Source organism: Oxyura jamaicensis, chromosome 19, assembly GCF_011077185.1.
Source record: "Oxyura jamaicensis isolate SHBP4307 breed ruddy duck chromosome 19, BPBGC_Ojam_1.0, whole genome shotgun sequence".
In the NCBI taxonomy this organism is placed as follows: Eukaryota; Metazoa; Chordata; class Aves; order Anseriformes; family Anatidae; genus Oxyura; species Oxyura jamaicensis.
This window is the reverse complement of record NC_048911.1, coordinates 4132546-4158992: the sequence shown is the minus strand read 5'-3', so window position 1 is coordinate 4158992 and position 26447 is coordinate 4132546. Positions and strand designations below refer to the sequence as shown.

Here is a 26447-nt window from a genome sequence, read left to right as displayed (position 1 = left end):
AGGACCACTTGCTTTCCCTACAGGCATCCCACAGACCGCTTCACTCTCCATCAGAAAACTCTTTTCTTCATCTTCCCCATCAGTACAGCTTTGCAGCTCCACCGAGTGTTTTACCTGGTGGCCCTATGGGCCCTGGGGCTCCCCGTGGTCCTGGCAGGCCAGCCATGATGGTGTCTATGACGGTGGAGGCCAGCTGGGGTTCTCCATCTGTGTTAAAGAGAGAACGGTTAGCGGCCCTGCAGCAAGAGCTGCCCTGTCCCAGCAGGCAGGGCTTCTCTCCTCAATCCTCTGGCGCCTGTTACTGGTTAAGGGCAGGCAGTGCTTCTGCATGCAAAATCTGGGCTCTTTGAGCAATTGTCCTTTTGCTCTCTGAAGGCACAGGCCCTCAGACCTCCTCATCCCACCTCTGCTAGCCCCTTGAAAAACTCATCCTTTCTGTCCAAGAATTGGTGTTCCTGCACATCCATGCAACCCTACTTTTGAATGCCGAAGCAGTTTAAGAGTAGCTCTGCACTGCACAGCAATACCTCACCCCAGATTTGCCATCTCCAAGATGCGTCTGGTTTCTGGCTACCTGAGAAATCACCCATGGACTTGGAGCTCCCTCATGCCTGGCACCAGTGAACTGCTGAGAAAAACCGGCAGTCAGCAGCATGCCCACCAACCCAGCCAGCTCACCCTGCCACGCAGCTGCTGGGAGACACCCCCAGGTCTGAGGACGCAGGAAAGCTCAAGGAGAGGCTGTGCTCTGCCCCTTCCATGTAAGCAGAAAACTCTCTGGCCAGCCTGTGTAGGTCCCCTGAACTCTGGGGAACAGGTGGAGATGGGAGCAGAGCAGGGAGAGGAAAGCCTTTAGCAGGAACTGGAGGAATTTTGTGCTTTTCCGCATCTTTCTCAGTCATATCCTGGTAGGAATAAAAATCAGCCTGTAGCTGCCCACATCTTCCCTCATCTTTGAGCCAATGCGCTTACCACTTCAGTTGGTAACTGAATAGAAAAAAACAGAACTATACAAAATAAAAACAACCCTTATTATTTATTGCTACACCAAACCCACAAACAACAACCCTATTCCCTGTGGACCTGCTCTGCGGCATGCTGGTAGGCTGTGGGGGTTCCGTGTGGCAGCATCTTTCATCTGAGCATCCCACAACACTATTTGACAGCTGTGGAAACCACGGTGCAAAAATTCCACGACTGGCCAAGGTACTAATAACATGAAGCAAAGATGGGAACCCCCACGTCCTGATGCTACAGAGATTCACAATCCATCGTCCTGTCGGGGCTGCCAGACCAACAGCAGGATTCCTGGTGCATTTAACCTGGGTGAAGACGTTGACTCCTGGCCACTGGAATGGTAAACCCTCTGAAAGTCCCCTTTCTCCACAGCGGGAGGCCACCATACCAGAATAATGCCCATCTCCTCCTGCCCATGACCTCAAACGTACTGGTGTTCCCTTTCACCCATCCCTTTAACTCATTAAGTTCAGGGGAACTCTTTGCAGGTGTAAAAGACTGCAAATGGCTCGCTGCTACTCTGCTGTGAGTATCAGCTAACACCAGGAGGATCAGAGCAGTGTTTGCTTACTCTGCAGAGTCCAGCCCCAACGACATAAGGTGAAACCTCCAGAAATGTTAGCAGACACACTGTGAAGCCCTTTCAATTTCTGGAGTGCTGGCAATCACAGAGAAGACTTTCAAGCTCAGTGTTTGAAAGCAGCTCCTAGGGAAAACTGAAATCTCTTTACCTGCCAGGGATGACAGAACATCTCGGCAACGTCATCCTGGCAGCAGAACAGCACGAGATCTAACCCAGATCCCTCTGAGAACCAAATTTCAAACCTAAAGCCTGAATGCAAACAGGTATTTCTTTGACTATTGTTTCCAGATCCATCCATCTTCCCTTCTTTACAGCCCTGCAAAAAAACAACTGAGACTGTTTTCATGTTCAGAAGGGAAGGTACCCAAGTGAAGTGTGTAATCCAATTAATTTGAGTTTTATTTAACCATGTCAAAATCCATCACGGCTTGGGAGTGAGATGAAATTGGGAAATGAGCTTTGAACAGCAATTGCAGACTCTTTTGTTTTTAAGAGAGCAAATGGTCAACAACATCAAACGCATGTCTGCTGAGAGGGAGAGAGGATGGGCTACAAACAGGATTTAATCACTTCTGGAGGTAAACCGGAGCTAAAGGTTTGGGTTTCAAAACATTCCAGCTAAACACTACGTTACTGCACCGACAGAGTTATTTCCCACAAATCCACCCATCCTGACATTAGACCTATTACACTCAAGTTATTTATGGAAGGCGATTCAGTAACAGTGACACAGAAGGGAGCTCTGCTCAGCAGCCCCTGAGCTCAGCAGCTTCTGATTTGCACAGTAGCACGGGCACGTGGGAGATCGGAGAGGCTCCTTCCTAAGCTGCCTGGCTGTGCAAAACTCACCAGGATTAAAGTTTTCTTCCAGGAGCTCTGAATGAAACATACTGTGAATGAAATGGGATTAAAGCATGTTAAAACACAACTCTCACGTTAAGGGACTCTTTCCATATTCTCATAGAGCAGCAGGAAGAACTCAGCTCTCTGGTTTTCCCATCTCCCTGTAAACACGGGGAGATTCTGGGGCTCACTGGTGCTGATCTCTTTTCTACACCCTTTTTCATCGGTGGCATGTTGGGCACACAGGCAAGCCTGCTGCGCTTCAGTTTCTCCTTATAAAATAGGTTAACGTTATCTTATGTGTCCTTTGCAAAGTGAAATCTTTGAGATACAGAAAACCACAGCTCTCAAAGATCTTTTCTTCCCTTTTCCTGAGCAGCATCTCAGCTTTAACACCGAGCTGACTCTGGACCACATACCTGAGCCACCCCTTGCCAAGTGGCAGAGAAAGAAGCGACGCTCGCAGCAGCAGCCCCAGCAGCGGGGTAGGGCAGGCCAGCCTCTGGCCGCTATCTCCTGTTTCTGACTCAGGGATAAATTCCCCCATTATAGGCTTGATTTGCTGAGACAGGATGGAAATGAAGTAATCCTGTCCTAATTCCTTTCTGCTACCTGATCTGGAGGGAGACAACTGGGACCAATTCCTTCACCACAGCACAATGAAACTGTGAGAAAACGTCTCCCCATTTTGGGCTTCTGCCTACCGATAAACATTGCCAAGAGGAACTTGTTGCGATTAATAAAGGCACATGCATTAACCATGTTCAGGCGGACCCAAACGCTGTACGGCTGCTAATAATCCAATGCAGCTTTCTCACATCTCTGTGGGTGCACGTGCCCATTACAAGGAATATGCTTCCCTCTGCTGTCAGCAGCTGGAATCTTGTGTTTATGGTTTTCAGATGTGCTCCATAAAAAAAAAAATAAAAAAATAAAAACAAAGAAAAACCTACCCAGGATTTACAAGGCTAAGCTTTATTGGTTGTTGAGGATCAGCTTTCCACCAACCTCTGGTAGGCAAAATCAGCCGGCGTGTAAGGAAAACGGTAAGTTTTGTAAGAAAAATGGTCTCAGTATTGCAGTAACTTTACCATGACCATGCAGATGACTTAAACAGGCAGGGAGACTTGTGTAAGACATTTTTTTAAAACAATAAGACTTGCCATAGATTTTGGGCTAAGATACTCAAGCTTGCTCCTGCACGTGTCAATGCAATCATTGCTGTACACATCCAAAGGAAATTTCATCTCCATGGGCCACTACAGAACGCTGCCTCACATGTCCCATGCCCTGGAAGAAACTGGATGAATAACATGACCCCAGTAGGCAGCTCTGGGGCTTTACTAAACCCCAGACTTCAGCAGTGACCAGTGCAGAAGAGCTGACACTGCTCGGCTCACCCACCCACCCACTGGAACCTACAGGAGGGGGCAGACCCTGGGAGGTGTGGATGGGACAGAGAAAGATTGCTAAGTTTGTCAGATGTGAGGCTTGGGATAAAGCTGCTGGTGGCTGGCAGAGGGCATGGCAGCTGCATAAGGGGAAAGACCAGCGCTGTCTTCTCCGTCCAAGCACCAGTTTGCATATAACACTCACTTATTTAGTCAGACTCCTGCTGCAGACACCACCAGGGAGCACAGAGCTTTCTGCTTTTCACATGACCCGAGTTATAAATCCAGGACAGAGAGAGCTTGAGAGCTCCATCAAGGCCAGTCTCTGTAACAGCAATATTTTAATTCCACACAGGATTAGGCCTTAATTTGGAAACCTCTAGACTACATCAGCTCCCTAGTTCTTCCAAGAGAAGATAAATCAAGCCTCGGCAGCACACACTGCTGCGACAGCATCCTGTCTGCTCCTTCTATGGCATGGATGAGGGAAAGGCTGTGGACGTGGTCTACCTTGACTTCAGTAAGGCATTTGACACCGTCCCCCACAGCATTCTCCTCAGGAAACTGGCTGCTCATGGCTTGGACTGGCATACACTTCGTTGGGTTAAGAGCTGGCTGGATGGCCGGGCCCAGAGAGTTGTGGTGAATGGAGTCAAATCCAGTTGGAGGCCAGTCACTAGTGGAGTCCTCCAGGGCTCGGTACTGGGACCAGTCCTCTTTAACATCTTCATCGATGATCTGGACGAGGGGATCGAGTGCGCCCTCAGCAAGTTTGCAGACGACACCAAGTTAGGTGCGTGTGTCGATCTGCTCGAGGGTAGGAAGGCTCTGCAGGAGGATCTGGATAGGCTGCACCGATGGGCTGAGGCCAACGGTATGAAGTTCAACAAGGCCAAGTGCCGGGTCCTGCACCTGGGGCACAACAACCCCAAACAGAGCTACAGGCTGGGAGATGTGTGGTTAGAAAGCTGCCTGGCAGAGAAGGACCTGGGAGTATTGGTTGATAGTCGGCTGAATATGAGCCAGCAGTGTGCTCAGGCAGCCAAGGAGGCCAGAAGCATCCTGGCTTGTATAAGAAGCAGTGTGGCCAGAAGGTCCAGGGAATGATTGTCCCCCTGTACTCGGCTCTGGTGAGGCCGCACCTCGAGTACTGTGCTCAGTTTTGGGCCCTTCGCTACAAGAAGGACATGGAGGTACTCAAACAAGTCCAGAGAAGGGCTACGAAGCTGGTGAAGGGTCTGGAGAACAAGTCTTATGAGGAGCGGCTGAGGGAGCTGGGGCTGTTTAGCCTGGAGAAGAGGAGGCTCAGGGGTGACCTTATCGCTCTCTACAGGTACCTGAAGGGAGGCTGTAGCGAGGTGGCAGTTGGTCTATTCTCCCACATGTCTGGTGACAGGACAAGGGGGAATGGGCTAAAGTTGCGCCAGGGGAGGTTTAGGTTGGATATTAGGAAGAACTTCTTTACTGAACGGGTTGTTAGTCACTGGAATAGGCTGCCCAGGGAAGTGGTTGAGTCACCATCCCTGGAGGTCTTTAAAAGACGTTTAGATGTAGAGCTCAGGGATATGGTTTAGTGGAAGATTTGTTAGCGTTAGGTCAGAGGTTGGACTCTGTGATCTTGGAGGTCTCTTCCAACCTAGACTATTCTGTGATTCTGTGATTCTGCGTACCAAGAAATCCCCCACAGGTAGAGAAGTGCAGGGCTGCCCTAAGGACAGAGCGGTCACCATCCCCTCACAGACTCGAGTCCTTGGGAGAGCCTGCTGCTGCCCGGTTGTGGCTGTGTTAATGCAGACATTTATCCACTCATTTATCTGCCTCCCGTTTGGGGATAACACAGAGGTCACCCTTCTCACACATCAGCTGGGAAGGCCATGCAATCAGTGTCTTTGCACACTTTTAAGTCTATCCAATACCCTGTAAGAAAGAGTTAAATTTAAAGGGCTCATGGAGAGAGGGAGCTGTGGCTGTAACAAAGCCACCCTCCAGGATGCTTGGAATAAAAGGCTCAACACAGAGTGCACCGAACAATGCAGCCACTGCTTGGTGTCAGGCAGGGAGGTGACTGACACAAAACTTCCCCGTTATAAGGCTTGTGAATGCAGCAGCTCAGTCTGTGCTTTGGGAAAAACCTTTGCATTGAACCCCAATTAATTTAATCTTGCCCATACGCTTTAAGTAACTGAATATGAAATAGAGCTGTTAAAGTTCTTCCCTAATTAAAAATACATCTGTTCACTTTCAAGAAAAGGAATCTGGAGAAGGGAGTGGGTGGAAGGAAAAGCAAAGCTCTAGAAAACTGTCAGACACAGGGAGACTTACTAATCCTTGGCTGCAAGCAATCCAACTGAGCTTTGAAGCTGGACATGAGCAGAAGAGCTGGGGAAAAGGCACAGCTGAAGTCTGGGGGAGTGGAGATGGGAGACGAGGCAGAGTTGGGGCTCCAGGGGTTTACGAGCCAAGCTGAGGTACATCTGAGTCCTGCTTTATCCTTACTAGATGCCAGCAATACAACACCAGATCAGAAGAAATCAGATCAAGCCCAGACAGGATTGCTCAGATAAGAGTGCATGATGTGCATTTCCAAGAAAGCCTTTTCTTGCCACGCACAACACAAATCAAGTAAATATATTTTTAAATCACTGTAGGCTCAAAGAAACCCTGACCTTCCAGCCACAGGGAAGAGATAAATTACAGTGCTGGTCTGGGCTTTTGAGCCCACAGTTCCGTGTTTTGCATGGATGTGGGATAAAGTTGCTGTGCCAGAAACACAGGTGGCGAGCCGTGTCTGCGGGGGCAGGAAAAGAGCTGCACTTAACAGATGTCCTTGTTACATTATATAATTTCAGAGCTGCAAACATTTAGTAGTTGCACATTTCTGAGCATCCCTGAGCACCATAACACTTCAACAGCAGCACCAAGAGGCCTTAAAACCACGCAGGATCATTGCACCAGCACCTAACTGGGCAGACACACTGTATGTCTCTGCCCATGTGTCTCTTACAGGATGCTACCTGAGCTCTGATGTTTCATTAGAGACCATGTTCATAGCAGCTACCCTGAACGGAAGCTTAAAGGACACTGAGTTGCCTCCTCAAAGCTATGATAAACCCAGAAAACCAGGCACAGGAAACAAATACAAGCCCCACAAGCCCTGTGCTCACTGATGTTTGCAGAATAGCAGCGACTTAGTTCCTCGCTATGGAGAGGTGAACCCACCACCTAACCTCTGACATGTTTTGTCTTTAACAGGAACTTCCAACAGACAAATGTGACAGAGACAACATCTTGCTGCTCCCAGGCAAGGCAGGGCTATGGCAGAGCCCAGCAGGGAGGTGGGAAGAAGATCTGAGCTGCTCCATGCCTGTCCGTTCTGCTGATGTACCAGAAAAAAATGGGATCACAGAAAGAAACTTACTTTCTTTTTCAGCCGTGGGCTGAAGTGAGTAGAGAACCCCTTGTTGGAAGGTAAGGGGGAGGCTTGGCGTGGCTGGTGGCCCTGGAGGACCTGGGGGACCTGGGATCCCAGTTTCTCCTGGAAGTCCTCTTGGTCCTTGAGGTCCCAATAGCCCTGTGCAGAGGCAGGAGAGGATCTGTTAGTGCATTTGAAGATGTGCTGATGGATGCTACCATGTAAAAAGCAGTAACAAGCCCATTCGCTCCTGGAAAGAAGAGAGTCTATATGGTGATGATTCCTCCAGGACAGAGAAGAAATGCTACCTGAAAATAAATAGCCATTGCTGCGAGATGTGATGGAGGTGTAAAACATGCAGAGAAACAAGAAAGGAACAGCAATTCAGTCTCAGAGTTGTTTCCATTAAGCAACAGATAGCCTCTCATCTGGTCCCACCACAGCCTGAGATTATCACAGTATATTCTTGCCCTGTTAGTAAACGGAGGGTTTCGGTTCTGACCTGCAATTGTGTGAGTTAGGGAAAAAAATGGAAAATTGGGAAGCTGTTCCTAATTCCCTTTGGCTTCTTCCTCTGCAAAGCAGACGGCCTTGCTTGGCTCAAAGGTGCCGCAAAGCTTAATTCCTCTAAGAGTAAAATCTCCCCTCTCCCTGAGATGAAGCAAGAAACTAAAGGCAGCAAGGCTTGAAAGCAAGCACAGCTCTTTCTCTTCCCCTGCACGTACACCTGTATGTCACCTTACCACCAGGAAAGCATAGAACGAACAACAGAAACTCAGTCAGTCCAGCAGCAAATCTATTCTGCTTCCTTTGGGACTGGAAAGCTCTTGTTGCAAATGGAGAAACCAAAAAGCAGACACATCCTTGGCCAGACTTTAGCCATTGATGGGTTGCCAGAAAATGCCAAAAAACCGTTCAAGGCTGCTCTCACATTTTAAGGCATGCTCCAAGTTTCAAATCTTTCCTGAGCTCAGATTTACAAGGCACAGCCTTTGAAATGCACGCAGAGCTCGGAGGCTGAGGTCTGGCACCTATTGTGCAGTATCACCTTCATCAAAAGATTTAGGAACATTTTGGGGATGTAGAAAGTCTCCGAGCTCAGAAATGGAGTGTACTGTGAAAAAATGGCCTCATAACCTTTTCCCTTAACGTACAATAGCATCATTAGTTTGACATTCTGGCATCTGACAGCTTGACACAAATGGTGGAGAAAAAAGGCAGTTAGAACAGGCACACAGTGAGAAGGTTGAACAGGCAATGTTCTTCTCCGAAGGCTGACAGATCAGAGACCCGTTTTCACAGCTCCCGAGCAGGATGGGGAAACACGATCCTGCTATTCTGCTTTCTGGGAAATCCCAGGGACCATCATAGGTCTGCATGCAGCTGCTTACCCACTGTAAGGGCTGCTGGCTGAGTTCAGCGCCCAGGGGACTTGCAGGAATGGATTTAATATAAACCAAAGATGCTCAGCATCGTGTGTTTCCCAGCCTTTTGTGATCTATTTGCAAAGACAATTTGCACAAAGTGAAATACATCCCAGCACGCTGGCACTGCCTTCCCCTGGGACTTACCTGGTGGCCCTGCTGGGCCCCTCTCGCCGGGTTGTCCCTTCTCGCCTTTTGGCCCTGGTGGTCCTGGAAGACCAGTTGGTCCAACCGGGCCTGGAGGACCAACCTGTCCTGGCAGCCCTGAAAACGTCCAGAGAGAAATTAGTTGGAGGTTAGGACACTACTGAGGTTGGAAGGTCTTTAGCAACCTGGAAACCAGAGATGAGGGACTCACAGGGGAGAAATGCAGCTTGGTGCAGATGGGGTGTTTCTGGTGGCAGCAGCCAGCCGGTATATAGGGGAGAAAAGCCAGACTGGACCTTGCTTCCCCACTTCTTCCTCCAGTCCTTAGAGACACAGGAGCATCCCCATGCCCAAGGTTCAGCCCCACCAGCCAGCAGGACGTGCTCCTCCAGCTGGGTCCAAGCTAACCTGAACCCGCAACTGCCCCTTCGCCAGGTCAGAGCAGCTCTGGGCTGGCCGGTCCCTGAAGCCCTCCTTAGCTAGTGCCATCCAGACGTGTGTCAGCTCCGTGGTAGTCCCAAAGTATCAAAATACACAAAATATATTTGCAAAAACAAATCAAACCCTGTCTCCCACTTGCTCTGGCTCTCATACATAGACTGCCCAGAGATTCTGCGTCAAAGACGTCTCCTTGTTTTCCCCTATTTTCATTTATCTCATGAGTGCACCATGCTGTGCACAAACATTTCTCATTCCCAACAGAAACGAATGCACCCACGCTTTTGAAGTAACTAGATGTTATTAATTCATATCGATAAGCAGGGTGCTGAGCAATCCCACCTGGAAATGTCACTTATGCAGTAAGTACAGCCCCTTGGCTTGGCTGCTCAGACCCCCTGTAAGCCTAAGAGAGGTGCCGGCAGTGTTCGTAACCTGAAAGTGGCTATTGCTGCTGCCAGCAAATACACCCTTAGTGCTGCTTCCACTACACTGTCAAAATAGTAACAACACTTGGCAATTTCACAGTATTTTTCAGAAAAACACTGTGTGTCTTTTGCTCACAGAGGCAGTAGCTGCTTTGGAAAGATACTTAAACACTGGGCAAACATCACTGAAGCCTTTAATACCTCAGAGAGGTGTGCGAGTCGTTCCGTCTGCTCCGATTAGGTGGTTACTGGTTACAATAAAGTCATTAGCTGACAGAGTCGGGAGAGTCACAGGTTCCTGGTTTCTGGTCTACCAAAGAGCTCTGAGTATCGCAGTGGTGGCAGACATAAGCTCCATAGCCAGAGGAAGACCTGAATCCAAGTTTTGGTGCGTTCAGATTTCAAGTTTTACTCTATGTGTTATGCATGAGCATAACCCAGCAGAGCACAGATTCAATTTTGATTTATTTTTAGTCAGCATCCTTCCCCAGCCCTGGTAGGAGAAGAGGTACTGGCCCCTCCGAGACCAGCGCCAGAACCCATGGCAGGTAGGAGTGGAGGGGGGTGGATGGGAATGGAGGGAGAGAAGGAGAAAAGGAAGCCCGCTGGCCAGCTAGCTCCTCCATGGCTGCCCCAAAGGGAACAAGGCTACGTAATAAAAACCAAGGCTCACAGCATTTGCAGCTCCAATATTTGGATTCAGTTTCCAACCTAGGTGTGGGATAGCCTACCTGGGCACAAAACTGTTTCCCCGGACATTTATCCAAACTGTCTGCATTTCTCCGAGCAAAGCAAAAATCCCAGATGCCAGACCCCTTGAAAGATTCCCCTTCCTCTCTTCTTTTATTGCCATTCTGGAGAGATGGCTAAAATGTATTTTTCTTACAACAATGAAATCTATCCATCTCTAATCCATGGTGGAACCCGGCAGACTGAAGAAAGATTTTCAAAGGTTTTGTGTGGGAGCACATGCCTGTACTTCTGTTTTATTCTGTTATCAAGGAACGTCTAATTTAATACAAGTACCGAACAAAGAATTAAGGTAAGGTTTTCATTTGCATCAGTTTGCTCACCCACGGGACACAACCTGCAGACCTTTCTGTGAATAGAGAGGCTCTTTTAGTGGATCTGGGCTAAAATCCCACTCAACACAGCGGATGCTGTACTTGGCAAGCTCAGGCAGATGATCGGGAGCCCGTTTAACTGAGCAAGACCATTAGCTGAGAGCAGTGTGAACAGCTTCTTCCACCCTACCAAAATCCCCCAAACCTTAGCACAGCAAATCCTTCAAATCCTTCCCAGCACAGAGGGAAGAACAGCAGAAACAGTGCTCTGCAAGCATGACACTCTGCGGTGCTGAGCACGGGTCAGAACGTTTCCTCAGCCGTGTAAGTCAGACTCAATCCTTCAGTTCAACCTTTATAAATCAATCCTGCGAACCTCTGCAGACCAGGAGCAATCATTTGCTGCTAGCATCCTCAATCATGCCGCAGCAACGGAGCTTTAAAGGAGCTGGCACTTACTTCCCTGAAGGGGGAAAGTGCTAAAGGAAAGGCTGGGAGAAGCGGCACTGAGTAACGTGTCAGGCAAATGCTCATACTGGTGACAAGTGGCGTTACCAGCACAAAAGAGACAAGTGCAAAATGGAGAAGAAAGAGGGAAGGATTCAGGGAAAAAGTGGGAGGAAAACCGAACAGGTCAAATCTTCAGCTGGCATAAATCAGCTCTGCTGCAGTGACATTCATTGCTTTCAGAGAGCTGGAGCTCCTGGAAAGCATTCATTGCCCAAAATAAATTAAAGAAAAAAAAAAAAAAAAAAAAAAAGGAAAAGTAAAAAGAGGTCGAGGGTAAGCATGCTACTGCTCGTGACCAAATCAGATGTGCAGAGACCTGGATTTTCTTCCCGGCCCTGTCATTAACCTGCAACACAACACCTGTTCCCCTTCTTTCCCCAAGGTCTTGTCTGTACAGACAGGAGCACGTTATTCTCTGAACAGAGCTCAGCAAATCAATGCCCTGACCATCACCAGCAGCTTTCAGTGCCCCTGGCAGGCGATCCCAGCGAGATAATAACGGTGCTTTCACCCTGTACTCAGTGTGCCCCATTTGCTCTTGCCGTGCGTCCCTCAGTGAACTGCCTCTCCCTCGGGCAGCGCTTTCCAGCCTCCGTGTGCCGGGGGAACCAAACGTCTCCAAGCTGATAAACCTGGTGTTCTGCCTCCCGTGATCAAACAAAACCTGAAGAAGAAATCCAGCCCCTCTGTGTCTGTGAGGTTCCAAATTCCTGAGGACTCCTGGCCACAGGATGCTTCTGGTTTTGGGAAATATTACATACGGGACTGGGCACAGCAACACTTTGTGCTCTGAAAAAGGAAATAGCAGAAACCATTCACTTACCCTGCGGTATTAGCTGCTCCTCTGCACCTCTGTGTCCTTTAGGCTCTAATTAAGAGGGTGGTTAAAAAAGAAAAATAAAAAATTAGGTCTTTTGCTGCCAACTGGCTCAGGCAGAGCACATATATTTTCTTAATTCTCAGTAAAATGTATCCTGTTGATTAACAAGCTGATCAGAAAGGCCAGTGGTGCAGCTGTCTCAACAGCACTGATTGCTTTTAAATGATTGTTCTCGGCCCTGCCACTCACACAAGAAACAGCTACCCCAAGAAACAGTAGCAAGTTTTCCTGGACCTCAGCCTGGAGAGGCACCAGCCAACTCAGAGCTAGAAGGTCATCCAGAAACACTCCCATTGTTCAAAGCAGCCAGTCCGTATCACCCGTCTTTGTGCTAGGCACCAAGATCCTGCCCTCAGTCCATCGGGTTTAGAAATTTGGCAGCACACAAGCTGGGACTTGGATTTGCTTTGGCTGAAAGAGTAGAAGCAGGGCAAAGCAGGCAGTATTTCACAAAACACGCTGGGGAAGGGGATGGCAGGTACAGAAGCATAGCTTTCCACAACCCCAAATCACACAGGGCACTCGAGTTTGACTTCCACCTAATCTACGATCACACTTGGTGAAAGATCTCCTGAGGTCTGCAATCACTGCAAGTGAACCTGGGGCGAGCCTGAAGCAGCAAGTGACAGAACCATGCTGAAATCACGAAAAAAGGGGCAGTCCCCACCACCCTACACCAACTGCATGAAATTCCCCACATTTCACCAAAATCCCCAATGCATTTTTTGGCTGGCTTTGAATTGTAGATAGAAACTGATGTTGGGAGGGAAGGAAGCCAAGTGTGAACCCTGATCCGTGAAACATCCCCACAGCTCCTTAGCAAAGCAAGCACTTGAAGTCCGCAGAGCTCAGCTGGGGCATTGAGGAGGCAATTACATGTCAATAAGCAATTTAACTGATTACTTCTAATTGCTGAAAGACATCGTCCTGACCTGAAATGCCCCATTGCATGCCTGATTCCCAGTTATTATGCTGGAGTTGTTATTCCACGCTAGGTTAAATAAATCAAGGCTAGAAAAATGCAGGGTAACAATGAGTAAGGACTACACCTGGTGGAAGGAGGCAGGCGGGACTGTAACACCTGCAGCTGGCCGTGCACCCAGCCTGGCAGTCTGGCTGAGGAGACAGAGCACTCACGTACAGCTCAGACAACAACGTGGTGGCTTCTGGAGGTGCTCACTAGCTACCTGGATTTCCTGCCAGGGTGGAGGGTGCTGATATTGGGCCCTGGAGTCAACCCGATGCAAGCTCTACAAGAGATTGTTCTGTTCTGCAGCACTGCCAAAAGTCTGGGGGAATGGCATTCATCGCTCCGTGCTGAGCAGGAGGAGGTGATCGCGTGTACAGAGCCTCGGAGAGGAGAGGACTTTGAGTGGAAGGGACAGAGTCATCAGTACTTCTGCTAGATTGACTTCAGTACAACGAACTGCAGGTGCAGAGATACTGCAACAGCAGAAATAAATGACATGGAGGAGGCAGAGTGAGCACATAATGGACACTGGGGGAAACTGCTTTAATTCAGTTCCTGGCAGCTGTCACTGTGGTTCTGAAAATACTTTGCAGAACATATTGTTAGTGAACCTCCCTCCATGTTGTGGCATCCTGTCAAATTATAAACATGGACGACATCTGGTCTATGTTGGTTGCTCCAAGTCTGCTGCAGTCGTGAAGGGCTGCCATAATAAACTGCTCTGACAAAATAAAGGGGGGAAAAAAAGGAAAAAAAAAAAAAAAAGGAAAGTAGGCCCTACAGAGGATAAAGAACTGCTTTGGGAGCAAGCAAAGCAACTGACAGACAGTGCTTTGGAAGCAGAGAGCAGGGATCTTGAGTTGAGGATGCCAAGGTCAAGGAAATTCAATGCGCAGTGATCTGTCTAGCCAAGTGGGCTCAGAGGGAGATTTCTTGTAAGTGTATTTTTTTTTCATACCACAAGAGGGATCATAAAACAGCCCATTGTGTTTATGGTAAATTTAAAAAATATAATGCAGAGTGCAACTGATGTTGCTATTCATGGGAAAGTTTTTCCTCCTAATAAAAGCAAGAATTACCCCTGGCCCAGTCCTCTGCCGCCCCACACAACTCCCCATGGGGAAACACTGCAGTCAGTGCTCGGGAGGTGAACACAAATGGTCCCCCTGTTCCCCTGCTGGCTCTCTGGAGCTTCCTCTGGAATGTTTCAATCTATCCAGGCCTCCAGATCCACAGGGACACAGGCAATGTTAAACCCTTGGATTGAACAGCCCCTGGTTTGGAGGAATCGTGGCTCTGCAGCTAACTAACGCTGCTTCTGACCCTAACACTGAGGATGAAAGCTCTCTAACTACCTCTCCACAGGGTGCTTTTCCTGCTGAGCACAATCCCACCTTGCAGCGAGCTCTTGCAGCCTGGCCAAAGCTGCAATGTCCCCGGTGAGGGTGCAAAGCAAGCAGCAGGTTGAGCCACCTGTGTCAGCAAGGCTGCCTGCCCACACTCATCCCACAGCACCAACGGCTCCCCGTTGGGTCATGCACATGGCAGCAAACATGCCCACAAAAAATAATTAAAAAAATCCCATTAGTAAACCATAGAGTTAGAAAACCTTTACAGAGCTGAGGGAAGGAGCTGGCAGCCTTTCCCTCTAACCCCTCTCCTGTGAGGCTTCCACCACGTCAGGTCAGCACGGCCTATTGCGTAGGCACCCTACAGGAACCATGTATGTGGGCTGACCAACTTAGCAGAGAGCACGTCATGCTTACCAGCAGGTCCCACCGTTTTCCTCAAGACGGTCCCGGGATTTAGCAGGGGAAAGGCGTCTGGCAGCAAGTCATCGTACCAGGTGGCTGTCGTCCCAGTGATTGGCAGGTTGTTTTCTAACGGGGGGCTTCGCTCCGCAGCTTCGAGCAGGAGGATCTAGATAGGGGATGCAGAGAAGTCAGACAAGGTCAGTGGGATGGTTTCACTCACGGTCTCAGTTCCAAGAGGTCTTGAAACTCCTCTCCTTGGCAGCAGGAGCTGTGGATAGCTCTGCAGCACAGACTGCAGGGTTTTGGTGTTAAAGCTCCATTGGTTTTCTGAAAGAGGCAATAATTACCCCAGAAATGAGCTGGGTGATGTTTCAAGAGGTTCCCATGCCACGCTGCATGCCCTCCTTAGAGAGGGCTTCGCTGCTTGCAGAGATTCAGCCTCCAGTGCAGCTGTGTCCCTGGCTAGGAACAGGAACCCAGGGAACAGAGCTGGGGTGAGGACACGGCTTCTCACTGCTCGGTTGAAATCGGGTCAGAAATCACTGAGCTGGTACAATGTGAGGGGCCGTGGGATGTCCTGGGTGGCAGCCTGAGGTGCCTCAGGACAGCTGCTGGCTGCAGGCCACAGGACAAACGCTTAATGAATCAAACAAGACAGAGAATATGAAACTTTTAAAGAGTGCTTTAATTTGGGAGCAAATAAAACGGAGGCAATTTCCTCAAAAAGCTCTGCTTAGCAGTAGTAGGGTATTATTAAAACTCACAACTGCTTCTATACCTTGTAAACACACTGCCTTCAAATAAATCCCCATCCCAGCGTGCGTCCCTGAGCTATTTGGGCCATTTACAACCTGAGCTCCTTGGCAAAGCGATCCCGTTTTCCCCGTACGATTCAGACTGCTGTTCATCGAGCTGCACACCCCCAGCCACTGGTGGCCCGTATCAAACTGGAAATGAGGCTTTAGCGTGGCTGCAAAATCCTCCTGGAAGTGGAGGGAGGGGAGATGCAGGTGGACTCTGCCCGCTGACAACCTCAGTTAAAGTGAAGCCCGCAGGAACCATCACTGCCATTTGTGATCAACGTTTTTATTAGTTTTCATAAAATAGGATTCTTTATAAAATATTTTTCTTTTTTAACCTGTATGCTTCCTCCCCATCTTCCCAGCCTCTAAGCAAGGGCGGCATAACGAGGCAGTCTGCAGATGTCTTTTGCAAAAGCAAAACTATCCCTTCACTTACCAGCCCACTGGGACCGCTGGCCTGGATTGCCAAGCCCCCGTGCTCTGCTGCAAACGAGTTTTATCCCCGTCACTAAGCATCATCTAGCTGCTAGGCATCATCTAGCTGCTAGACATCATTGCTCCATCAGCGGCGCTTGGGATGCAGCAGCAGCCCAGCCACCTGCCCAGGACGGGTGCGGGATGCCCATCCCGGAGCAGGGCTGAGGCTCCCGGAGCAAGAGTTTTGCTGCAGACATCCCACCTAACCAGCAAACCCACCGGGAAACGGTTTGAGGAGTGCACCAAGTATTTGTTACAGCAGCGTTCCTTCCTGTTTGGAAACCACCTAACCAAATGCTGATTCACGGATAAGGGAAATAAAAGAGAACGCAGCTCAAACTTTCCACTGAATCCCTAGAAGTTTCAGCTTTTACATGCTGCCCTCGTCTGTACATAATGAAGTCACTCTGCAATTATAAATGAGAGTGACTTGGCTCCGCTCATTTGTTTTTAACTTGCAATTATTACGGGGTTTATCACTTATTTATTACAAGGCCTGGTGAGAGCCAGTATTACAGCAATGCCAGGAATGATGAACTTCCCACAGAATGCACGGGCCTGACAGGAGTGAATCAGAAACTAATTAAACTGGGAGCTAGCTTAATGCGGGGGAGCCATACCTCAGCTGCTGCAAACAAACAAAATTCCTCCTCTTTATTAATGGGTCCAGAGCCTCACTTTGGTAGTAATAAGAAGGCAAGGAGGAATTAGGCCACCACGAGCCCTGCTTCCATCCAACGGGCTTCTCTGATGCCAGGCAAGGAAGGAATCGGTTCGGTGCATCTCACGCACCGCTGTGCTTCTGCCCAGTAATTTACTTGTCAGGCTTTGAAGGAAACGTGCTATCAGTTCAACAAACACTCAGGCATGTCCCTTACCACGAGCATTACCATCAAGTCCCATTGATGTGGGACTCAAGTGAGCATTAAAGACGTTCTCTGAATCAATTTGTCCTATTATATTGTTCTCCTTCTTCCCCAGCAAAATACCTGGATGCCGCTGCCAAAGTACACTCAGCAAGCGAGGCAAAACTACGCTTTGGGGTGTTGCGGGAGGGGCCAGAGCCAGGCCAGGGTTAGGGTGCTCCTGCTGGGGAGAAGAGACCGACCTGGGCTGCCTTGGGAGGTAATTTTGCCGTGGCCCAGCGGTGCTGCAGGAGGAGGCGCCATGAAAGCGGCAGCAGCACCGGGCAGAGCCCAGCAGGCTGCGGGGGAACGCAGCCCTCGGGGGCAGCGTGAGCGGAGCTAGCACAGCTCGGCCGAAGGTTGCATCTGGAGTGGAACAGCTCCAAATCATTTTTATGGGTGATAATAAAAGCGTGTTACCACACAATCAACACTAAACAGTGGCAACGGTATCCTTTTCATTAAAAAAACATGGTTTAAATGGGCGCTCTGTTGATAAACGCCGGAAAAGATTTAAAGGCATGCACAGAACAACGTAGCGTGCTCTTTTATACACTGGCTATGTATACTTCATGGCCATCGGGGATCGAGCCATCGTAACAAGTTTATTTTCCCAGGGCACAAAGTGATAGGGGTTGGGAAGACTTGAAATTGCTGAGAAATTCTAGTTTTTATGATCAGGACTGAAAATGTGCCCAGAAGATGTAAAACAGCAAGAGGACAGCTCACATCGCGAGATCCAGAGAGCCAAAGCAAAGGAGGAGAAGCACGAGGGATTTAGTCACACTCAGAATCTCAACGTGTGCGCACTTTCAGCAAGGAGTGTCCTTTTATAAGCTAGCACAGCACATAGCACAACCGGGGTCCTTCGGCGTTATTACAAGAGCATTGGAGCCATTCATCTCTTCTCTGTCACGTTCTGTTTTTCTTAAAGCTGCCATTGCCGTAGTCAAGGGACTCGAGGAGAATTCCCACTTTCATTAAACAAAAAAAGAAAGTTTCTAGCCCTCTGAGTAAACTGCTGGAAAACGATACCACAGGGGCTCACAGCCAGAAAGCAAATTAGCAAAATGTGCAATGGATTAAAGTCCCCGTATTAAAGTCTTGGTATTTGCTGTTCAGTAGGGTTGAGGTGGACAGAAAGCTAACACCAACTGAAGAAGAAGGCACAGCTTTGGTTGGGAGTCCTCACTGCAAGCAGTGCCCATGTCTGTTACTATTACTACGCGCAGTGCAAAAGTTATGACAAAAAAAGGAGAGTGGAGGCACAAAACACCCCAATGACACCGTGACATGCATCTGGGTGCCAAGGATCGCGACAGTCGCCCAACCAAGCAGAAGCAGGTACAGGGAACTTCCCGAGGGGCAGCACCTGTGGCTGCTGCTTGTGGTAGCAGGGGGGCAGATCTGCATGAGACACAAAGACCTTTCCTCCCAGTTTGCACAGCATTGCGCGAGGGGGAAGGATGGCCTCACGTCAGCAAAGCACTCGGGCTTTTGGCTTTTTGCACGTACAGAAGTGAAAAGTCAAATCTGAGCCTAAATGGACACCCTGAACCAGAGCCTCTGGCAGCAGAGGTTCCACCAGCATGAGACGAGGGCTTGCCTCTGGTTTCCGGACCCCACCTCTCAGATAGAGCTGAACTGGGTCAGAAAGCTGGAAGGATCTGAAACACTGGGGCCGAGTCCCCTGCCAGCACCGCCACGGGAGCCAGGCCCGATGCAGGAGCCGGCGTGCGAAGGCGAAGGGAGCGCGGGAGGGATGACGCACTGCCCTGGCCCAGGAGCCCGCAGGCCAGCGCCAGAGGCAGAGGTTATTGCCTGCAAAAGTCGCCCCTGGGCTTTCCGAGCCCCGCAGAGCCACCGGGCTCACCTCTGTACAGTGTCTGGCGCTCGCCCTTCTCCCGCGGCTCGAAGCCTGGCTCTCCTCTGCGTAGGGCCCTCAGCAGGGATGTTAGTGTTACGTGCCTGAAGCTCAGTCCCAGCTTACTCAACCCAACTCCCCCTCTTCTATTTGCCAGCATAAACTTTCTAAACTTCAGACACATACCACATTTCTTGCGTCAGATCAAAAGCTCAGCCCAGGGACAATGGAAATGGGAGGAAGGTTTTCATCTTCTTGAGATGTTCAGTGTCTGAGGATTTTTTTGGCTTACAGTGGCTTTCAAGAACCCTATTTTGGTTGTTCCCACACATCAGAAGAAGATTTCACAAAAACAGCCTCCTCCCATCATCTGTCCTCTGCTTGCATTCCTGATGTCCTGTAACTAGTAGGTGCTAGAAATGAGGGAAGAACAGCCGGGCGTCCAACGATTTCAAAATCGATACAACAGGGCTCAGAATGTTTTTCTTTGGATAAAAACCCATGGAAATGCAGGGGGATCATTTGACACAATCCAGATGGATATTATTAATTAATAAGCGGGATATTTGCTCTCTTGAAGCACTGACAGAATGAACTCCCCTCATGAACTCCCCTCCATCTCTTTCTGAAAAGGAGGGAAAAAAAAGTGCATGAATCTAGCTCATCAGCTAAAAATTACAGTGTAAAGTGAGATTCCCTCGATCTTGTAAAGACACAAGCTGATTAATAATGGTAATTGCATAACTTGTTGGACAAATCTTTCTTTATAGCAAATTATTTGGCAAAATAGAAGAGTTTTTTAATCATTCATCCAGACACAGAGCTAAACAGGGAGTTTTACGAAGCCTGATGGAGAGCGGTATCTCTCTTGTAGCATTAGGAAACCTGTGAACGCAAGGCTCTGATGCAGACACAGTTGTTTGGTTTCAAAAGCCAGCAGACGTTTGGTAAGAGTTCGCTACAATCTGATGAATTGGGTACCCAGAGAGAATCTGGGTGACTTCATCTGTACAGCATCTTAGAGGCTACAGCCAAAGGGGACAAGATAATTAGCGCATGGAGGAGTTCTCGTGATACTGATAAATTATGTAGGGAGCAATAGCTGATGTCACTGGACTAACCCAGCGTAGACCAAAAGGTAAGGTTGATGTCATCAGCTATTGCATTGAAGACAGAAATTTGGACCAAGGGCTTCTGCCAATCCATAGGTGATGCAGCCCACGTGCTTTATGCAGAGGTGTTTGGTTTCTTTGTACCATTCTACAGGACTTCCAAAAAAAGAGGACGCAAAATGTGACTGTTTCATCAGCAGGTATTGCCTATGGGAGAATCACAGCAGAGAAACACAAAAGCATGGGCTAACCTACTAGTTCAGGTGAAACCAAGGCAAAGTCCATCAGACCATCAGACCATTGAGGCTTTGCCTCTCAGGCTGCAGCGGGACAAGGACTGGCACTCACTCACCAGGTCCCTGCCCTCAGAGGCACCCGGGAGCTTCTCTGCTGCTGCCACCACCTGGAGGTTCACCTCTGCTGCTGGCCGCGCGGCCGCCCATCACTGGCACCCCTACGCCTGAGAGCCAGGGGAAGGAGGTGGATGTGGAAAGGATCCAGCAATCCTCCCAGTGCCGTGCTAAGAGCTCGTTGCAGAGAGAAGTACACAAAGGAGCTCAGAGTGAAATCGGATTCCCCACCATTACTTTAAAACACCTGATAAAAATAAACTGCAGCTATAACCTTCCACCCTCAAAATCACATCATTCTTCTCTGCCCAATTTATTGCTTGTCACCTGCTGGGGATGTAGCAGTGTTACGGATGTGGAGCCAGGCCAGCCTGAGATGAAGTCAGTCTCCAGAAAGTAACATCTGTTCTCAGCAATGGCTTTGAGATCAGCTCTCTGCTTCTCGTCAGGTGAGAAGCCCTCGGCTCTGCCTGAGACGTTCGCATTGACCAGCTCCAGCGGGCTGAGATGCTTCCTGCGCTCTCCTCCTGTGCTGGACTCCATGTGAAAAGCTGCTAGAAGGGAGCAGCACAACTGGAAGAAGTCAGAGGTTTGGTCCTTTCCTTGTTTGCCTCAGTGCAGGAAGAAAAAAAGACTTCAAGCCACTTTTCTCTTACGATCCTATTTTCTTTACGAAGCTCCACCAGAATTCCTGACTGAGAGCTGAGTGGAAGCTTGCACCTTTGGGAACAGGGTTAGCAAAGGATCCGAGCACTTACACACCCCTTGCTGATATCTACTTTTGTCCACAAGAGTTCTCCTCTTAAAAAACAAAGCTTGCAAACGTAATATTCTCAGCAAACACACTCAAAGTATTTCCTAACGCAGACATACGGTTTCCTTGGCAAATTAAGTTTCATGTTAAAGGGCAATGGAATTTTTCAAAGTTATTTTATGAAAATGTCGAACATGTTTGATTAAAAATGCCAAACCTGTAACAAAAAAACTTTCCAGGAGGGGGTGGTGGAGAGGGAGGTCTTTGAAGCCTTTTTGTGGTTCTGGCAAATGATTTACAGCATTTGCCAAACACATGGAACAGCCTTAGGGGAGCAATTTCTCCTTCAATCCAACAGTGATAAGAAATAAGATCCAACAATTACCAGACTTGAGAATGAAAGGGTTTTAACTGTCATTCTGGAAGACGGAAGCATGCCCAAGTCAGAGAAAGGCCAGTATCTGAACTGCCTCAAGCGTCCTCGGCAGAAGCATGATGATTGCTTGCTAGAGAAATGCCAAGGAGATAGATGCGACGCTCAGAGATGACCTTTGATACAAAGTTTGGTTTACCCACCAGATTTTGTTTCACCGTCACACAAGGGGAGCCTTCTTAAACATCAGTTTGAAGATGTGTTTCAGTCTTAAGGACAGCACCTGACCTACAGAAACTCACCAATTAATTTAAGCATTTTATAGGGATTGATTTACGTTTGCTCTTGCTACAGCTACCTGCTGACTAGCCTAAATACTCCTTCCATTCAATGCAGTGTTGGAACTGGAAAAGCAGATTCTGCACAGGGTCACCAGGAAACCTCAGAGATTTACTAAACTACCTTCCTGTTGAGAACAGAAGGAAAATAAATAACTGCTAGTGGCCATCAGATATACAGCATGGAATATTCATGAAAGTCCTTGAAATACCAAGCGAGCGTTACTGTCCACTCTTTGGGACCAGCAGCAGCCTCCCAGCCAAGCAACTCAGGTTTTGCTCCTAGTTTCTCCCAGCTATGTTACTGTACCTTAAAACATCTTCGGTTTTCCAAATATTTCTGCACTACAGCAGGAGATTGTTTCATGTCTATCAGAGAAGGAAAAGGCAAACCCCATAAAACATCGCAGACAGCTGCTTGGAGAAACAGGCAGATATAAAATCATTTCATACAATGATTACAGCAAAAAATTCCAAGTAATGGTGCTTTGTAATCAAAAGACATGGGTCGTGAAGGTGCTGTGTGGAAATCTGAGCTACATAAATGGGGTGATTCCAGAGAAATAGCAACGGATCGATTAAACCTCTGTGTACAGTACAAAGATTTTCTTTAAAACCTTTCAGAAATTCCTGCGCGGGGAATCACATTACAAGGACTGTTTTCATGCAGGAAACACGCATGTCATTTATCAATCACACAATGAATCAATCAGACACTAGATATGTAATGCTATCTCCTGCTTTAAAGCTGTGAGTGAAATGCCACGATCTTCTCAAAAGCGGTGTCAGGAGATAAGGCTGGGTTATATCAACGCAGATCAAATGCTGCGCTCGAGCTCCAACCAAAAGTTGGGATTAATATCACACTGCCCCTAACTCCATGGTGCAGTTTATTAAAAGAAACTGGGGCTTGTGGAGAGCAAAATGAGCAGAAAGCTGTAGGCAGCTGCCTTCTCTCCTGTTAGCACTGCACGCAGTGGGTAGAGGCGCTGCAGCTCTCCGGAATTTCAGCACAATTTGTCAGGGCTTTGTCCTGTGTCACAGGAGGGCAGCATCAGGCTCAGGACGGCCAGAAAGGACTATACACTCTTCCCACTTAGAAACTGTGCTGGCATAAGGAGAAGCCTTGTATTTGAAATGAAAGTGGGTTGTGGGATGCTGAAATCATGTTCAATAAGATGCCATGGGAGAGAAGTAAGGTTTGGCATACCGGGGAGGAGGGATTTTTTATCCTTCCCTGAACACTTTCTCGCCCTTGATCCCAGCCTCAGAACCATCTTCCCCGACGTAGATTCCCAGAGCCTGTAGATTTCAAGCTCAGCACCATCAAGCAAGCTTTCAAACCTGTGGCACCAAAACGGGACTGGAATCAAGCAAATGGAGTGGGCCAATTCCATCACAGGATGATGACTGGGTAACCCAAAACGGGAGAGATGTGAAAGGATCCAGACTCATCTCCCTTCACCTCCTTTTATGCAGCAACATCTCATGCAGCCCCAAGGACAACCTACAGCAGTGTTAAGGAGGGCACAAGGCACGTGAGGACCTTGCTCTGTCCCTAATGAGTCATTTCTTCATTCTGTTTTCTTGCGTCTCGCTTTCTATGCCAACAAAAATCAGAGGGTTCCTTTTATTACCTCATTTGGATGCTGACCTTTCAAGTTGGATGAACCAACTCATCCTTGCATTAAGGAAGACAAAAGCCGTTCTCGTTACACCCCCATTCTTATGGGGACAGCTGCTGTAGCCTGCAGAAGAGGAGGAGGGAAAGAAGAAATGACAGACTTGCAGCCTCTTCTTCCACAGCTGAGCTTGTTTCACGTACACTTGCCCTTCGCAGCCACTGGAGGACAAACGCACATTTTACATATCCTCACACACACTGGGAAGGGCTCTTGGCTTTCTCTCCATTGCAGAGGTGTGAGGGAGAGATCGTTTCTCACTTGTGCCTAGCCTGCTCTATTAAAGCAGCATCAAATTCCTGTTATATTGCTATCTATTAAATTCCGGGTTGAAATTCACAAGAGCAAAAGCAGCAAAGTTATTCGCGGGTGACCTTTTCTGATTTACACTCTGCAGTCGCAAGTCCCCCCTCACACCGCTGGAATGCAGACTCCCCATCCATTTGGGATTGTCATAAATAACCCAGAGATTATCTCCAAGTTTCCCACACAGGGTATTCCAGCCGCAGCCCGTGCACAGCAAAGGAGCTCTGTATTTTCTCATACCCAGTACGACACATTTCTACATCCCTTCGGAACTGAAAGCTTCCAGGGGGCAGCTACCCTACGGCTATCCTGTGGCCCCTTTCACTGATGGAATATTCAGATACCATGGACTTCCTGCTACTTACTGCAACACAAGTGCAAACAGGCCAACAGGCCAAAAACAAACAAATAAAAAATACAGCAAAAAACAAGAGTCCATCTTCGTGTTTACTTCTCCCACTTGTACTCTTTCCTTGCTGTAAAAGTAAGGAGAGAAAGAAGGCTGTGGAAGGAAATCCTGCTCCAGAACTGGCTGGTTCCCACCTAGGAAATGTAAGAGTTAGAAGGAAATGTCTTTGAATGTGAACCTTCCATACCATAGAAATACTCTTCGGCTGCTCATATGGCTTCCACTCTGGCATCTTCAGGTCCTGATATTATTGAGCATCAGTTGTTTCAAAACAGGCATCTCCAAAACCCAGAGCAGGAATAGCAGCAATACGACATGAATGTAAGCACCTTTCTCAAGGGTGCTAGCACTTACTGCATTACAACTGAGGGCACTCCGTGGCTGTGCAGATCAAACTGAACATGGAAGAAAGAGTGAACCAGCGCCTTTCTCCTGTGTACAGCATCTGTGCTCACATCATGTTGCTTCACTCTGCTTTTAATTGCTACATGCCACCAATTTTTGCACAGCACCCACAGCTTATCAGACGAAGTGGAAGCCCAAAGATGAACAACATCCTTGCTAGCTGTGCTGCAGAATATACTCTCCTAGCAGACACACGATCTTTAGCACACCACAATACAGACAACTCATTGCCCTCCGTAAAAGTAAACCCCTTGATGAGCTCTGCTCCCAGCTCGGGTCTCTCTGGGAGCACGGTAAAATCCGAAGGAAACCCATCACAGCAACAACACAAATTGCCTCATTAGCTCCCCAGAGCTAAGGAGTTTTCCTTGCCTTTGGAACTGGGTAAGAAATAAGTGAATATAATTAGTTAGAGAAAGGTCACATCGGACACACAAGTTTTCCAAGCTGTAACTTTTTAAACTTCTGTGAGGATGAGGTGTCACACACAAATGCTCGCATTTAGCCTGGCTACAATAGAGCATGAAGCACTCTTTCTGCAAGCCAGACAAGCTCCTAGCAGCAGCACTTGCTTAGCATTACGAGGTGTCCGGGACTGCAGAGTGCTGCAGCACTAAAACACACGGACACGATACGCTGTGCCCAAGATGGAGCTGAGCACCACCACTGAGGTGCTCCTCGCCTGCTGAGTTCAGGCTCCACCAGCTGATCATGTCTGGGATTCTGCAGCCTTCCAGCTGCCTGGAGACTTGGAGGGCCACAGCCTGTCCTGGCATTCCAGCGGTCCTTCTGGCAGGAGGCTGTCACTCCACGATCTGTGAGTGAGTTATCCAAACTCCCGTGTTCAGGGAGGCAGGGAGAAGGAGTTGGACTCGATGATCCTTGTGGGATCAATTTGGGGTATTTTGTGATTCTGGGACTCTAAGGTGCTCTTTGCTTGGCCACGGCTGGGACAAAGCCAGCGCCCAAGCCCTTCAGGGGTCCAGCTGGTCACATCTCAGCACTGGGCTTTGCACACATCTGCCTCGCTGTTCCTCGCATTAAAGGCTTCGCAGGACTGCAGAGCCTTCAGCTGCCGACACGGCGCTTGTCAGCTGCCAGCTCGGTGCTCCCTCCTGAATGCAGGGCAGGTGGCAGCGTGGTGGCTGCCAACACCCAAAGCATTTCCTAGAGACCAGCACGCCAGGTTGCCAGTCAGGGGACAAATGCCAGTTGCGGCACAACAAGTGTCCCAGGTCACGTTGCTGCCTTCACTAGAGCTCCCACACACAAGGCGAGCGGGAAGCACTTCCCAAATACCACGGGCATCAGGCAGGTGGTGCCCACATCACAAAGCAGGTTGCTTTTAGGTGACGAGAACCTAAAATCACCTGCTTTAAACCAGCTGCACACCTGCACAACAAACCCACTGACCTGGGGACACTTCCACTCAGGGTCGAAGACTTCTCAAGGGGGTTTGGGCAGGTGGGAGCTGCCTCCTCCTCCGCCAAGTCCTGCCAGGGCCCTGGCTGAGGCTGGCCTTTGCCTCTAAGGCTTTGTTATCCGGCACAAGTGCTGAGCAGCACAAGCCAGCAGAGCGCAGGTGCTCTGATGTCAGGACTTCGGAACAAGGCTTCGGTTATGAATTTCCAGGGAGTCAAATTCGGTTATGAATTTCCAGGGAGTCCTGGAAAGGGAAGGAAGGTAGAGCTGGCTACAGGCTGACATGGGAGGGCTGATTTACATCTCTCTGAGGCTGGTCCATGTCTTACTTGGACTCGAGACTACACACAGAGGTCAGTCACCAGCCCCTCTCTCCTCTCTGAACG

The 26447-nt window shown here is 48.8% G+C and overlaps 1 protein-coding gene across 8 annotated transcripts in view; it reads right to left on the bottom strand.

The window, feature by feature from the left end:
• The window catches only part of COL26A1 (collagen type XXVI alpha 1 chain), a 176463-nt gene that overhangs the window by 19051 nt on the left and 130965 nt on the right, over positions 1-26447 (bottom strand). For all 8 annotated transcript variants that reach the window (XM_035343212.1, XM_035343207.1, XM_035343205.1 and 5 more), the window contains 5 exons: positions 14874-15027; positions 12081-12125; positions 8818-8934; positions 7253-7405; positions 115-207 (listed from right to left, as the gene is read on the bottom strand). In XM_035343212.1, the coding sequence (XP_035199103.1) occupies positions 115-207; positions 7253-7405; positions 8818-8934; positions 12081-12125; positions 14874-15027 (562 nt within the window). The remainder of the gene's footprint in view (positions 1-114; positions 208-7252; positions 7406-8817; positions 8935-12080; positions 12126-14873; positions 15028-26447) is intronic.